The 17,269-nt window shown below is 31.0% G+C and overlaps 1 protein-coding gene across 1 annotated transcript in view; it reads left to right on the top strand.

Moving 5' to 3' along the window:
• Positions 1-854: 854 nt before the first annotated feature.
• The window catches only part of LOC108909466 (nuclear migration protein nudC-like), a gene marked incomplete at its 5' end in the record, with an annotated part of 60,551 nt that continues 44,136 nt past the window's right edge, over positions 855-17,269 (top strand). The window contains one exon of the mRNA XM_018713810.1: positions 855-918. Coding sequence (XP_018569326.1) covers positions 855-918 — 64 coding nt within the window. The remainder of the gene's footprint in view (positions 919-17,269) is intronic.

Below are 17,269 nucleotides of genomic sequence, written 5' to 3' on the forward strand. Positions count from 1 at the left end.
ACCATGGGGTAAACCAAATAAATTACTGGCTAAGTGTCTTTTTGGTAGTAGAAAATGTCAGGTTAATTTCAATATTGTAACTTGTTTAGTGCTTGTGAAAAAAATTGTTAAACAAATTTTATGTACCCCCTTTAAGGGGCTGTATTTTAACAAGGGATGCTCCAATAAAGTTTCTTTATATGAAAGATCCTATCTTTTTTTCGATGAGGAATCACCCCCTTAAATGTTTTACACTTATTTAGTTACACCCTGTATATTTGCCATTTAACTTTGTTCCATATGCATTTAAATAACCTGTTTTCAAATTCAAATCATCCAGAAGGTCCCTTCGATAAGACAAACTACAATAGGCGTAAGCCGTTTTGCTATATTTTTTGCGCATTCATACAGTCCACTCCTATTGATTAACCATAGTGTTATAGCACAAAAGCGTAAGTAGGTAATAATGAAAATGCAAAGTGTAATGATACATTTTACGTTTCTAACCATACTACGTTGAATGGAAACAATACCTGTACCTACGTAGGCGATGATTATTTTGCTGTGCATAATAATATAACAAACCGTAAACCACTGCATCCATTATTAGTCAGTACTTTTAATGTGTTGCACGAGTATCCTTAATTGCATTTATACATATATAAAACATTAAATGCTATTAATAATGACATTGATTGTACTGGAGCTATTAACGAATTAATCTATTAAATTTTACTCACCTTAATTTTTTTTCCGGCTCAATCGTCAACTAATAAAATCTTAATTAATAACGCACCGCCTCTGAGTAACTCCACATTATTACGTTAATGTAATATGTTTTTTTTTTACCGGTGCAATATGATATTATGATATAGCTCGCAGATAGTAATTAGTGCCTCGAGTAAATCAATTTGGTTTGCGTCAGTGATTGTGCCAGTGGTAAGTACCTACCTCATTGTGTAAATATTACTTTCATTCCACTACCTATATGGCGTAAGTGTTCATGAGAACAAAAGCGAAATTATACACACCGCGATCGTCCGGCAGGGTATGATTTATTTAGCTTGTCATTGGAATGATTAAATTTGCATCGAAGTCTATGTATTGACCGTGCATATCTGATTAATTTTTCGCGGTTGATTTGCATATAAAAATTTAATTGTACTCGGTATTGGGTATTACTGTTAATCAATATGAAATTATGTCTTGTATTTAAATATGCACAGAAATTATGTTTTGGTCTGTCAAACAACTTATGAATTCTCTTTGAATCGTACTTGATTTAGACTTCAGAAGGCAATATCGTGGCATACAATGCCTTCAACAGTTGTCAGATGTACCGCAAGGTTCCCTCTTATGACCGCTCCCTCTCCTAATATTTATCAATAACAATATCTTTGTTTCTGCAACATTTAGTTTTGAATGTATGCAGATGATATTAAAATATTTATGGAGTTAAAGAACATTAAGGATTCTAGGGCCCTTTGAATAGGGTTCCCAAATCCCGACACCAAAAAGTCTTGGTGACTTCGGGTCCAAATTTCAAGACAAGGTACTAGTCCCGAATGCCCCAAAAACAATCCCGAAATCAAAATACGGATAACATACAATACAGTTGCATTCCAACAAATGTTCTGTGGAAAATGAATTAGAAACGTATTTTTATTTAAGTATTGGTAGTACATGAACAACATCAGCAAAAAACCTATATAAAACAACAAACGATTACATTATAATGTTAATATTAAAATAAACAGCGTAAACCAACATAAACAAATGTGATTGTAACGAAACAATAAACACTTTCTACATTGACATAAAATGAAACATTATTTTGAAGTAAAATAAGACCTAAGCGCCACAGGAGTATTTAAAGACTTATCCTCCAGTTTTGATCAAAGTTTTATACAAAAGATTCGGCCAATGAAAACGCCCTCCTGATTGCACGCTGGTTGATGGTATGGTTACCAAGTGTTTGTAACATAACTGGAGATTCTGACCACGACAACCACCATCCGCAAAAAGTGTCATTTCCCTTCTAATTATTTTAGTCAATCCATTTACTTTTGTAGCTAATGACAGTGGTATTATACTTTTAGACGCAAACATTGCGTTTTCAATTACCAACTTTAATTTTTATGTCAATGATATTTCTCATTGACTTTGACTAAGAGTGTGTTTTAACGATTATTGGCATCAAAATGAGTAGCTCTTCCGGGGTGTACCAACTTCTTGGCGCTCGAGTTTTTTTTTGTGTGCCCGTGTTATCAAAGAAAGTAAAAATATGCAATTTATTGTTATTAAAATTTACAGTTGATTAATCAAATTTTAAAATATTTGTACACGGTGATTCACTATATTTTGTCCCCTCCTTTAACTTTTTTGTTTTAAGAGTTATACAAAAGGTGCACGATTTTTTATGAATTTTTCGAAATTGATAGTTGAAAAATAAATGAAGTCCAAACAAAACGACCACGGATATTAACTTTGTTAATTTAAATAGAGCACCCTGTATATTTTTACATATTTGGATAGAACGTTCCTGGTCAAGCATACTCATATAGGGTTTGTTGAGTTCATCTCTAACAATAAGCGAGATACTGTTAAAAAACGAAAAGAAGGTTTTTTTATTCAGAAAATAAGACATCTTGTAATTGTTAGACCTCTTTCAAGCATTTCTGCTTTTTTTGATTACGTAAGAATTTACAGATTTAGTTATAATATATTTTGACATATCGAACATTGATACGGTCCAAAATGCGTAAGTATAGGTAATTTAACTAAATCTCACTAATTAGGCCGTGAGAGGCCTAATTACTCATGGACAATGTTATATGGTAGGCCGTGACAGTGACAGGTAATGTCATGATAACATTGTTATTGATTGACAGTTTATATTATTAAAGAGGGTTACACAGAACTAGAAAATTGAAATATTATTTGGCATTAAAATAGATTCCATTTAATTCCTATAATAATATTTCAATTTTCTACTTCCGTGTAACCCATTTTAATTAAATAATACAAACTGTCAAACAATAACAATGTTGTCATAACATTATCTGTCATATTACAACTAAAGCTGTAAATCCTTATGTAAATGGAAAAAAGGCAGAAATGCCTGAATGAGGTCTAACAATTACAAGATATCATATTTTCTTAAAAAAAAGTATTTTCTTTTTTTAATAGTAGGTATCTCGCTTATTGTTGCTATAGACGGACCCAACAAACCCTATATGAAGTATGCTCGACAGGGAACGTTCTAAATATACAGGGTGTTCCATTTAAATTAACAGTTAACATCCGCGGCCATTTGTTTTCCTAATATCATTTTCAAATAAATTAAATGGGGGAGGTTAAAATATAGTGAATCACCCTTTACATACGAGATGTGGCATCGTCACAGAAATACAGAAATAGTCGTGTGATTATTTAAAAATTTACTGCAAATCTGAATTTACATTTTTCCACATGTCGGTTTTATAATAAACTTTATCTTCTGAAAAAGAAGCATATAATAACATTATTATTTCGTAAACAGAATATGATAACATGATAAAAAAATAGAATGCCATCTAGATACTAATATAATTTAAGTTTCGTAAATTTCAAGGAACAACACTTTCGTCACATTCTACGTGATAGAGAAAACTTCGAGTCATAATTTTTTCCTGTTATAAATGATTTTTGACGACATTTAAAAGTACTTTAAAAATCCTATTTGGTTTTTCGCGTAATTATGCTTATTCGTTTATTACTTATGTAACTTTACTTGAAATACATAACTCAACTAAAGAGATATAATATCCGAAGAATTATTATGAGTAATTGTAATATAATAAATTGTCTATTACGTCATATATTTTATATGAAAATCATTGTTCAATATCACTGCAATCAACTTTAAAGTAATTCCTTTAGAAAGTCATGTATCATGTACTGATATTGGTTGTCATTATTCGCCCCGTACAATTTTGAAGCAGGTGCTATTTGCACAGGGAAAAAGGAATAGGTATTTTTTTTTTAATTGAATACAACACGTTAAATTAACAGAGAAAAATTATTGCCTGGAATATATGTATAAATATTCTGTGAAATTGACAAGGAAAATTATATTGAAGTATAATGAAAATTTCTAGTGTTATATTTCTCCGTTTGACATTGTGCCGTTAGGTCTTTTCCTAAGTAAACTGTTACTGTAAACTTACATTTTGATAATTTTTTTTTTGACTCAGTGTAATGCAGTATTTCTATAAACGATTGATTTGAGTAGTAAGAACTTATTTACTTACAAACTACCAAAAAAACTATTGAAATATATTAAATATTTTTTTGGTACTAAAGGAGTTATCTGAGAAACAGCATTTTTTTTTCTTTGGCGAGGGTTTGAAAATGGAACAAACATATTACCTAAAAATCTCCATAATTTGTTGTGGGATAGCGCCTTACAAAACTAAACAGTACATTTAAGTAATGCCTTAAAATTAAAAATAGTACAGAAACTAACTCAAAACCATTATCCCATATTTTAACATATAACCATATTTTATATTGTATTAACTTATGTATTAGGTTGTTAAAAAGAAACAGAAGGCTGCATAATAAGACAAACTTAAAAAAAAATCTTTATAAGTTGAAATATGGACATAAAGGTTATGTTTATACTTAACACGCAATATGTACTTATAAAGCAACGGTCTACATTTCTCCATATCGCATTGAAAAAATTTAGACAAAATACAAGTAATTAAACAAAGAACTGGAATGAGCTTAAACAATATAACGCTTGCCGGTGTCTTGATGCACAAACAAGAAAATATATATTCCAGTTAATGAATTGAAATATTAATTAATTTATTTGAGAATTGCCGGCACACTGAAGAATTACTGCCTATGTTAAACAAAAATAAATTTTATTTGTTGTTTTTTTTTATTTACCACTTCGTGAAATTATTATCCTCATTTTTTGAAGTGAGTAGCGATTTTCAGAACTACCGTTATATTACTTCTGATATGGCTTCCATTCTGTTTCTTTTGTCTTCTTTTTACACAGGTTGTTGCGATGCATGATCCATCTATTAAAAATTTAGATTTTTTTTGTCTTCATTTCTTCACAGAACCTTTTCAATATTTCGAAATAGTAAGCTTTGTCTACATGCTAAGTAACTTTTGAAGTATTGACTACGTTGCTTTGTATAAACAGTACGTAAACTGAAATAGTGATGAGGATGCATAAAAACCTTGGAAGAAATGGATTAGATTTTTTTCTTGCAACTCAACAATGAAGCTGGTCATACGACACCGTTTCTAATGAAGTTTTTAGCTAAAATGTGTGGAGAAATCATTTCTTTTAACTGAATCTAACTCACGATATTTTTCTGATGCTATTGTTAGCTGTAATAACAAAAGGAAGATATTTTGATGAACATGAAAGACTCCAACAGCAGTACTACAGATACTTCGAAGACTGTTTCATAAAATCTATTTCTAAATTGATATGATTGGGCCCAATATATCAACTAGGAGCTTATTTTGTGAGAGGAAGAGTGTTCTGAAGACTTAATTACAAAATATTCTAAAATATTTACGTAACAGTTTTGCAGCGATGAGCTTGCAAATCATATTGTCTAATATCCTATACCAAGATCATTTCGGTGATACAAAATTGTATCAACTTTGCCATTCAATGACATATTTCGCCATGACAGGGATCGATACGCCATTTTCATCATCACGTCGCCGTCGGTGAGTTGTTACATTTCAAAAGAAACAAACAGGTAATGCATTAAATAAATCAGTATAATTCATTATCCGACTGACAGATTATTCGCGAACACAAGACGTTTACTTCATAAGTTTCAATGCCGTTACTTTATTCATTAAGTTGAAGGTTGACCGTTGTGTAAAAATTGACCTAGGGTAACAAACCGTGCTTCAGTGTATTAACGTAGTCGGTACTAAATTATAAAAATTTACTATACAAAATCTTCTGCGAAAAGCATACAAATATTTCTAACTGTAACCTCCCATAATGTGAGGTACTTGAGTCTTGTAACTGTAAAATTACAAAGTTAGAAATTCTGTAAAATAAATTGTCGGTAAATCACTTTAGAGATAAGTACTGTTCAACGGAGTGTATAATTTAAAGTCGGTATGTCTATAAAACGTTGCAAACGTTCATGCTGTCACTAGAATTAATTGGCAAAATGTGGAAGCTGCGACTAACTGAAAATTAACAGAAGAGCAAAGGCCTACAGTATGCTGTTAAGCGAAAAATAATTACCCAATTAATTTGGTAATAGTCTTATAAGTATAAAAAGTTTCTGGAAGACATTTGTAGATATCAATAGTGGCTAATGAAAGTGAAAGTAGTCATATTTTGATAATAAAGCGTGAGACCCATACCATTTTTTGGCCTACCAAGAGAACTTTTGCAAAAACAATTTCAGAAGAAATTTGCGAAAAAGTTTATATGTCTTTTACCTTTGGGATCCCGAAACGGGTTGCACAAATATTTGGAAAATAAAATCAAAACTTCAAATTTTCGTAATGCATTATGAAGTTATTTGAATAACGGTAAAACCACTGGAAAAAAGTATCGACTATGGGGTATCAAAAGACTCAAAATTGGATGCCAAATCCAAAAATGGAAAAAAGTAGAGGTTGCCGTTAAAAAATTGCATGTTTACGTTATGAGGCCGCCATTTTGGACAATGTGGCTAATGTGCCTACGTCAAGAGAAAGCTTACTAAATTTACTAATTGACGTGTTTTTGCATAATTTTTTAAAAAAACATTTAAACATATTATTTTTGCGCGAAATTTTATACTCGCACGGTATAACATTAAGAGAATATGTAGGTATCGACACATTACGTTAAGCAAAATATAGTTCAATTCATATTTTACACTCAATTTAAATTACTTAGTGGAATATAAGGAAGCAATTAATGACAGAAAACTCCTTCCCATTTAGATAACGACTTACTATAATAGAAAACAACTTTCTTTCACATACATTTAATGCCGAGGACGATAGAAGATACACTTTTCTATAATAATAACTTCAGCACCTGACTACCGTTCATCAGAACATTGCGTTTACAAAGTAGATGGTTAATATAAGAATACAACACCAGTATCTTTGGTAATATTTATCTTGTATGTCGAAAATGTAATTAATTTTTAGGGAGGTTTTCTTCTGATTGCTCACAGGTGCTTGCTTTACATTGGCGTTTGATATATATTGGAAAAGTTTTTAGTTACATCACGTATTTATATTTGAAGCTTGCCGAATTTTAAAATTATTTTCTTATGTAAAGAAAATATAGGTATATCAAAGGCAAATATCATTATACAGGATGTCCCTCAAAAAGGATGGACAACGCTTGACCACAGGTTCCTTGGATGAAAATAAGACTATTTAGCCTAACTTACCTATATACAAAAGTGCACGCCTACTGAGATATAGCCTCCTAAATATAGAATAGATAACCTGGTTTTTTTCAAGCACTATTTTAGAAGATTTTTTTTGCTCTTACAAAATTTTGATATCGTTTATGGATTTCGAGTAAAATTGCCATTTTTATACATTAAATATAGGCAAATATTCCGATTTGTAAAAAATAATTTATAACTGCAGCCTCAAAGCACGGAATATTAATGTAAAAACGTCACATTAAAAAAAAATAACTACACATTTTTAATCTTAGTATTATCAATCAATAAAATAAAAATCAACATTATTTTAAATAAACAATATCAACTAATAATGTAAGAAAGTCAACATTAACATTTTAAATAAACCTAAATTTATATTTGTAATCACATTAAAATAATGTTACAGTAAATGCTCAAAGTGACTTCCTTGTTCTTAAACGCAAGTATTAGTTAGGAAATTAAAATAAATTTTATCCAATAATTGTGCATTACTTCTCATAACATTAATTTCATGTTGTATTCTTTCTCATTATTCGTTTTCTGTATTTACTGAAAAGTTATAATCTGTGGTCCTCGACGCTTTTCAAAAGAAATAATTACATGGGTTTAGATCCGGGGATCGAGGTGGCCATTTTATTTCCTCTACCTATTCACCTATTAGGATAGTAACCTGTAATAACTGGTCTTTTAATACTCTATTAACGAAACTTTTTGAAAGCCAATCTCTGCCGCTAAACCCATTGTATTTACTTGAGGAATTTCTTCGACCCTCTCCAAAATTTGTTCTTCCAGCTGAATAGTTCCAGGATTTAATGCTACAGGTAAAAAAACGTCTTATTTCCCGAAGGCGTCTTTCCGCATTAGCAAATGTTCTGTGATTTGGAATTCTTCGATTAGGAAATGTTTCAGCACATGTTCAAACAGTAGCACCACAATTTCTTTCACAATAACCCAAATCTAATAATTATCAGTCTGTTTAGCAAAAGTATAAATTGCAATAAAAAAACAAACTAAAGCAAAATTAGATCACACTTCGCTTGATACTGAACCTTTTAATTATTGTTATGAATTTGTTTCTTTGTTATATGGCACCTCGTATTAGACTGTTCTAATTATCTTAAACTGATTTTATATTATTTAATGTGTAAAGAATGCCAATTTTACTCGAAATCCATAAACGATATCAAAATTTTGTAATAGGCAAAAAATCTTCTAAAATAGTGCTTATTTTTAAAAATATAAATTATGTCGTCATTGGCGTACACACAAAAAAGTTACGGGATAGCCAGTGGCGCACAGGCACTAGAAGGAGAACATCCTGTATATGTATTCTCACCAAATTCTATATTTACATTGCCCTTATATAAAAAAATATGTGTACCAAATTTGAAGTATCTGAGAAAAACAGTTTTCAAATTATTTGAAAAAAAACTAGGTTATCTGTTCTATATTTAGAAGGTTATATCTCAGTAGGCGTGCATTTTTGTATATAGGTAAGTTAAGCTAAATGGTCTTATTTTCATTCAAGGAACCTGTGGTCAAGCGTTGTCCATCCTTTTCAGGGACACCCTGTACGTATGACAGTGGAGTGTAATGAAAAGTGTAAAAATGCTACCTTAAAGTAGGTACATATATAAATAATATTATTTTTAATAGTCTGATCTATTTTTTTATTGTTAAACATAGCAAATAAAGCAAATAATTGTATAGAACGATGAAAACGAAGTTAAGGTAAAACATTCTAATACAAAACAAGTCATGCGAAATAATTATTGATTATTTTAACTGATAGTACATCTAAAATATTCATGTATTAAGTATTACAAAATTTAATAACCGAGTATAATTGTTAATTGATTTAAAGGATTAGGAAATTCTGCAGTTAAATTGTTTGCACAATATAATTCTGAACAATAATAGACCCTTGACTTATATATTGGCGATAGATAGTTATTAACCAATAGTTTACGTTTAGCTCTAAGGATTTTAAGTGGCTATCTGATATTTATGTCCATTGTCTTAGAATTTGCCCGAGTGATTATTGGATGGAACGTATTCGCACAGAAAAAATTGTACATAAAGGAAAATATAAGTAAGTGGCAAGTGTAATACAATATTTAAAACAAATATTAAATAAATGTCGGGTGTTCCATAAATTCACGCTAGATTTGAATTTTGCGCCAGTTGTCCTGCAGTGTTGCCAACGAAAAAGAAAACAGCGTGATAGCTCACAGTTCAGGATTAATAAAAGTGGAGCGCTGTACGAAAGACAAACGCGTTTTCATTATTGAGCAATATTTTAAAAATAATGAAAGTTTGGAAAATACTGTTCGCAATTTACGAAATCGGAATAGCGGGTTAACTTCATCAACTGTGAAGGGATTAATTGAAAAATTCAGGGAGACGAGATCAATTAGTTATCTTAAACACTCTGGTCGTCTTTCAACAAGTCGTTGTGAGGGTGTTGCTGAGAGTCTAGGAACATCAATTCGGTTTTGTGGTCAAGAATTGGACATTTCGAGAAGTTCTATTCTCTTGAAGGATACATATCTTCATGCTTACAAACTTCAATTTATTCAAGAACAGGCATGATGACAGATTTTGAAAAACTGTACTATGATGTTTGGAAGTATTTACTATTTCCGAAAAATATATTATTGCTGTAGAAAATAAAAGGTTTAGTAGAAAAATATTGACAGTTTAATTTTAAGTCTAAAATTCACGCAAAAACTGTCACCAGTGTCATGGCGTCTACGTGACGTCACATCTATGTTTGTCAGCAGTAAACATAAGGTGCTAATATTTTGTATTGCAAGACTTATTAGTTAAATAAAAATACAAAGTTACCATAATAGTATATGAATTTTATTTACCTTTCAAATTGTACATTGGTATAATAATGGATACACATCTTTCCATGAAGAGACAAAAACATTAAGAAAATTTGATACATAATTGCACATCAAATGTAAAATTAATTATTTCTACATTTTTATTTGTACTGTAGTTGCAATCAAACACAGAAGTAGCCCTTTTGAAGTCCTGTTAAATACATTTGTAGCTGCATCTGCACATAAAACATCTAGGTCTGTTTTCCTTTTTCCAAATAATTCTTAAGTCTTCATACTCATGGTACACTTAATTTCAGTAATACTGTCTTAACATATTCCATCAGGCGATCTTGCTATCATGGGATTGTTAACTTTCATGTCATCTTCATCAGTTAATACGAGTTTTTTCAAAAATGTGTCGCAGGAGTTTTCTTTGTATTTCAGCACCAATTAATGTACTTACATAGAAGTTTTGACATTTCTAAAAATCTGCTGAACAAAAGTCTTTGAAACTCTCCTAGCATCAACACAAATCAATTCTAGGCAAATTAAAGAAAGCTATTTGACTTTGTGAATCCTTGTTCCGTGGCTAACGTTTCCTGATTATGATTTTGGTAACAAAAAACTAAGAACTGATTCAGTTGAGAAACACAAAATATTTAAACGAACATAAATACTGCGGATATAGTCGAGGTACAAATGAAACAAAATGACATTTACATAGATGTGACGTAATTCGCTCTAATTGGTGTTCAACCTATCACGGCGGTTTGCTGTATTTTGTAGTTTTATTTGGTCAAAAATATTATCAATCTCGCTCATAATATAAAAATAAATACGTTTTTTATAATCCATTTCATTAGATAAATAAATAATTTTAGTGATTCTTGGTTACTGTCATCTTGCCTTCTACTGACTGTGCAGAGCGAAGAGAGTTCGTTGAATGAATTAGGTATGGAGTGTGATTTTCTGTTTTGGTAATCAGAATTGACAGCTCAGATCATGCATGCAATTTAACGCAGTTAGACTTTTTTCGTTGTTTCTTTTTTAAAAGTCTAAAGTTTATGCCAACAAGCCCACGATCACCCACATCCTTGAAGGAGGGAATTGAGCGCCGTTTCAACGAAATTAAGCCTTATTGATACAAAAAGGTCATGGAAAATTTGGACAAAATAGTGCAATGTGCCTGTAAAGCCCACATACTAATTCATACATAATCCGTATACTTTCAATCAATAAAAAATTTACAATTTTTAATTAGAAACCTTTATTTTCTATCAAAATTACCTCTTACGTGAATTTTTAATAATATAGGATGTATCTAGTACCTAAAATAGAGCTCTGCGTTGGTACAAATATATTTAACCTTAAATTTAATGGTACCTAATCATTATTTATTGCAGCCTTTTAGATTAACTGATTTAGGTAACATTAAATCCGAACACATATGTAATTTTTATCGATATACGTAATTTAAACAGACTTTAACCAGATGTGACTTTCGAAAAGCTTTTAAAACCAACTAATTTATGTTCCACAGTTGCAGAATGCATACAATTTAACATGATCTTCATGATCCATATAATTCCTTTGACATTGTCTATACCATTCACATAACCATATCTCACAGGATTACAAAGTAATTTGTATAAAAGACACTTTACATTAAAGATCCATACCACGACTGAATTCATATTCATAATTTTAGTCCTTTTATAGATGTTCTGATCATAAAATACATATCTGTAAGAAAAATGTATGAAATATTTTAAGGAAAGATGTTTATCTCGAGGTGAATCGGTAAGTGGAATTTTTCATCGTTTATAATTACGCTAATTTATCGTTAATACCCCCTTGTTAATACGTAAAGGAGGAGAAGGTATTATTTACTTATTGTGCTGATTTTTTTAAATAGAACTTAGCCTGCTTAATTGGAACGGCCTTCTTCGATCTACGTACTTACTCAAAAAACGCTCGCTTTTAATTAGGAATTGGCATGCAACTTTAAGGTTTTTTCTCGCGATTCCGTATAATGTCGTCTCTTTTTTGAGCAAACCTATAAATACCAATGCCGACACCTGTGAAGCCCTGAGATGTGGAGCGTGACTTGAAATAAATCGCCATTTTCGAACAAAAACTGCTACGTTTGGTCGTTAAGATGGATTTGGTCAGTTCATTGCGGATATGTGTTACAAATTTTAGCTTTGACATTCAACGTAATGGTCTCATTTCCTGCACTTAACTGCAGTCTAGAATTCCGAAAGGTGTTCAAGCCACCTTATGTCTAATTCCTTTTTGTTCAGATGGGCTCCAGCAAAGCAGCAAATTCTCTACACGTTCTTGAAATTACTTTGTCACATTGTCCATAAATAACAAACAAGTTGAAATACTTAATCGTTATTAGTATAAACGAAATTTTTATTTAAATTTTCTGTAAAAACTATTATAGACATAACAATAATTTGACAACTAGCTTGACAAATGACAAGTTATTTTAATTGTTTTTGGATTGTTTCTGGTCATGGTTACAAAAAAATTAGAAAATTGAAAATGTCTCTAAAAGTAGTAACGGTAACCCATATAGCCATATAGGCTTGAAAGGAAATTTCAATCTGCATACGACAGAGTAAAAAAAACAGGGTGTTCCATTTAAGTTAATAAAGTTATAGCTGTTTGAAGCTATCAAAATGTAAACACCTAAAATTACATGTTTTAATTTGTTGGTATACCATAATTTAGTGTTACCTGTGCCCTTTACAGTTACCAAAAATCCACTTGATTACCTGACACTGTAATGAATAAAGTTAAAACGTTAGATATGTACAAATCTGTAAAAAAAGATTTAGCTTTTAATATACAGGGTGTCCCCAGTTCGGGTTGCCTATACCTGAAATGGACACAAAATTTCAATTGTCAAAAAAATCATTCTTCATTAAAATGTTTGCTTGCCCAGAAGCCCTTCGAAAGATAGTCATTTGTTTAATTTAATGTACAGGGTGTTCAAAAATTTGGAAAAGATAAAAACAGTGAAGAGTACCTTAAATCTGAACACTACGTGTAAAAGTAATGGGAAAAGTTGCTTGGAATTAAATTTTATGTTCAAATATGAAAGCATGGCCTTCTAGTTAATACTCGACATTCTGGGATATTCTAGGACTCAACTTATTTTTTAATACTTTCGGAGAAGCGGAGAAGCCATTCTGTTTAAAAAATATTGCTTTATTGAAAAACAGATATACATGTTTGCATATTAATAATTTATTTTTTATACAGGGGGATCAAAAACTTCAAAAACATTAATCCAACATTTATTTCGAGAACACAGCAGAATCAGTATGTACGCGCCATTACAAAACTATTCTACATAAAGTCCGCCAAGTTTAATACACCTCTCCAATCTTTTTCTAAATGCAGCCTAGGTCGAATGTATCATTTCTTCATTTACTTGGGCAACAGCTTCAATTATCCTGCTTTTCAAGAAATCAACATTGTGTTGCACTGGTTCTCTGTACACTCTTTCTTTTAAGAAGCCCCAAAGGAAATAATAAAGCGGCGACAAGTCAGGGGACCTTGCTGGCCAACAAATAGGACCATATCTTCCTATCTACTTCTCTCGAAATTCTCTGTTAAGCCAATTGCGGACCAGAATTGTTGAGTGAGCGGGACATCCGTCTTGTTGGAAATACGCTTTTTGTCTATATTCGAAATGTTCTTCTAATTCTGGCCAGAAAAACGTGTTTAACATCTCGAGGTACGTATATTGATTTAAATTTGCTTAAAAAAAGTATGGCCCAATTATTCGGTTGAAAGTAATCGCGCACCAAACATATACTTTTTTGAACCTTTGACTTCTTGAAGTAACTGTAAAGGAAGGATTTTATTGCGACCAAAAACGACAATTTTCCGATGATACCACTCCATTGGTAGAAAAAGTGGTTTCATCGGAAAAAATTATATTTTTATGAAAATGTCTCAATTATTTCTCCTATCTCTAAACAGAACTCCAAACGATGTGCATTATCACCAACTAGAGTGTGAATTACTTTTGGTTTGAAAGCCTTAAACTTATTTTCTACCAAAATCCTCTGAATATGTGTCTTGCTAACATCGACAGTCCCGGGTTTTGTAATGGCGCGTACATACTGATTCTGCTGTGTTCTCAAAATGAATGTTGGATTAATGTTTTTGAAGTTTTTGATCCCCCTGTATAAAAAGTAAATTATTAATATGCAAACATGTGTATCTGTTTTTCAATAAAGCAATATTTTTTAAATAGAATGGCTTCTCCGAAAGTATTAAAAAATAAGTAGAGTCCTAGAATATCCCAGAATGTCGAGTATTAACTAGAAGGCCATGCTTTCATATTTAAACTTAAAATTTAATTCCAAGCAACTTTTCCCCATTACTTTTACACGTATTGTTCAGATTTAAGGTACTTTACTCTTCACTGTTTTTACCTTTTCCAAATTTTTGAACACCCTGTACATTAAATTGAACAAATGACTATCTTTCGAAGGGCTTCTGGGCAAGCAAAAATTTTTATGAAGAATGATTTTTTTTGACAATTGAAATTTTGTGTCCATTTCATGTATAGGCAACCCGAACTTGGGACACCCTGTATATTAAAAGCTAAATCTTTTTTTACAGATATAATTTTTAGTTGTCTGATTTTTCGAAGTTTGGCATCACATAAAAAACATTCAATAGACATTTGTCGTTCAAATTTGGTCTTATGGGTATTTTGATGGGTGTTCAATAGCCTGGTAATATTATCTTTTTGATAAAAAATAAAATGATTAGTAGAATATAACCTCCCTTCAGGATACTATTTGTACAAAAATTGGCTTGCAGAAAGCTTGCTTTCCAGAGGTGTTAGCCTAAAAACGGGACACACTGTACATTTATATAATAATATTGTCGAAATAAAAAATTTTTTACTCTGCATTTGAAAATATCAAGATTTACAGGGTGTAATAGTTATGGATTCATATTTTTTGGAAAAAATATAGAGACGCAAAAGTTTCTAAGGCCTCTAAATGTTGGTGCACGAAACTACTTTTAATGGATTCTGCCTCATTAGACGCTGACATTTGAATAAGTCGATTTAAATCATAAAATATTTAATATAATTTTATGATGGAAATTAAGTTTAGTTGGACCAGAATTCTCAGTTATCCGTAACCGATAACTAAAATAGAAAATTTAAATCAATTTTTCGATAACATTTATTTAAAAAAAATACCCCGATAAGGAAGTTTGCGCGCTGTTGTTTTTTATTTCTGCATAAGATTGCAGGTATGTGATAATAGAATTACATATTTATACCCTTTATGTTAAATCTAAGAACATTTAAATAAAGGGGACTATGCATGTCACAGTCTATCTCATATGTTGGGTGAAGCTAGACAAGGGGAAAGCAGAGGGCTTTATTTTCATCCAACTGATGCGCGCGATTACATCTCCAATGTCGTACATTTTGGATGGGTCAAAATAAAATATTTTATAGTCCTAAGTCAATATATTTCAACAGCTACTCAGTATTTTTATAATAAATATATATAATATTTTTATAACTTCTTGGAATCCCAATAACTGTAACCATTTCTTTCTTGTTGCACCATCCCCAAGCATCCTAAAAACGTTCACATTTCACTTTTAGAATACCGAGGCAAATTTTCAGTGAGACATAAAAATATATTCCCAAAGGAGAACATCAAATGGTTGAATGAATGCAACTTTCAGTCGATTGCATCTTCGGTATTTTTATGTATAAGTGAACCACCACCATATTTTTGCTGTTGTATTTATTCAGTTTTTATTAAAAGGTTTTTGTCGTAGAGGAAAATGAAAATGATGAATGATTAAAATTTGTAATGTTGGGTATAAGGGATAACATTGAAATACCTATAAATATATTAAATATAAATAATGTCTGTAACTTATTTGTGGTGTAGCATTTTCCTTTGATTTTAATGGCCAAACGTGGTTCATATTATTGTTTCCTTACTATTTCAAAAAATTTTAAAAAAACACCAAGTCAGTTTTATAAAATTTTACCGTTATTCAAATAAAAGTTACCCATACGCACGACAATGGCCACAGTTGCATATACATTCCAAAGTCACCTTCAAGCACGCTTACCTGTGGAAGGATAGCTGATGTGGATGTTTATAATCCAATTTCTTACAAATTCTGCACTGTCTAACCATATTCACACCTTAAAAGTTTATCCAAAATACATGTATAAACACTAATCACGTTTCACTTACTAAAATCACAACTATTTTCTAACAAGGGACGCCATATTCTGCCAACCACGGCAGAACGAACGAGGAACACGCTACAAATTATTGCGTAGTTGCCAAGTCTTCAAACATGGCAAATATGAAAAATGAAAAATAGTTTAATATGTACAGAATTTAATATTGTATGCATAACTTAATAATACTATCCTATAATAATAATTTTCACAATTGTGATGAAAATTGCGATAAAAATATTAAGTATATTTCCAGTGTAATTATACAGCTGACAACAATGATACAATTAGACTGTGAATAGACCAGGCTTCATCTAGAAATGTAAATAAATAAGTCCCTTTTATTTAAATGTCCTTGGTTAAATCAAACAAAATTACAAGATGCTGCTGAAAATACACATTTTTTTAAAATTTATGACAGAATCTATTGGTGATGTGTGGCATATTAATAGCTGAACATGATGTATGTATTTTTCTGATTTCAGTAATTCCAGTATAAAGTTGATATTGATTTATTGAGAAAATGTGTAAATCCCGAAAATCCAAGAAAATCTTTCTTTTATTCGAAACTGCACACACAAACATTATCCTAATATTTTCGACTTAAAATATAACTTCAATGAACATTGTCAAGAATTTTAAAGCTGCCCAGTTCTTCCTGATATATAAATAAATACTGTTATATTTTATATGCTATAAGTTTTGACAAGCTCTAAAAATTATAGCTACGTGACCTTCATTATTCGTTATAGGTAAAAGTA

This window comes from Anoplophora glabripennis, unplaced genomic scaffold, assembly GCF_000390285.2.
Source record: "Anoplophora glabripennis isolate ALB-LARVAE unplaced genomic scaffold, Agla_2.0 scaffold327, whole genome shotgun sequence".
Taxonomy (NCBI): Eukaryota; Metazoa; Arthropoda; class Insecta; order Coleoptera; family Cerambycidae; genus Anoplophora; species Anoplophora glabripennis.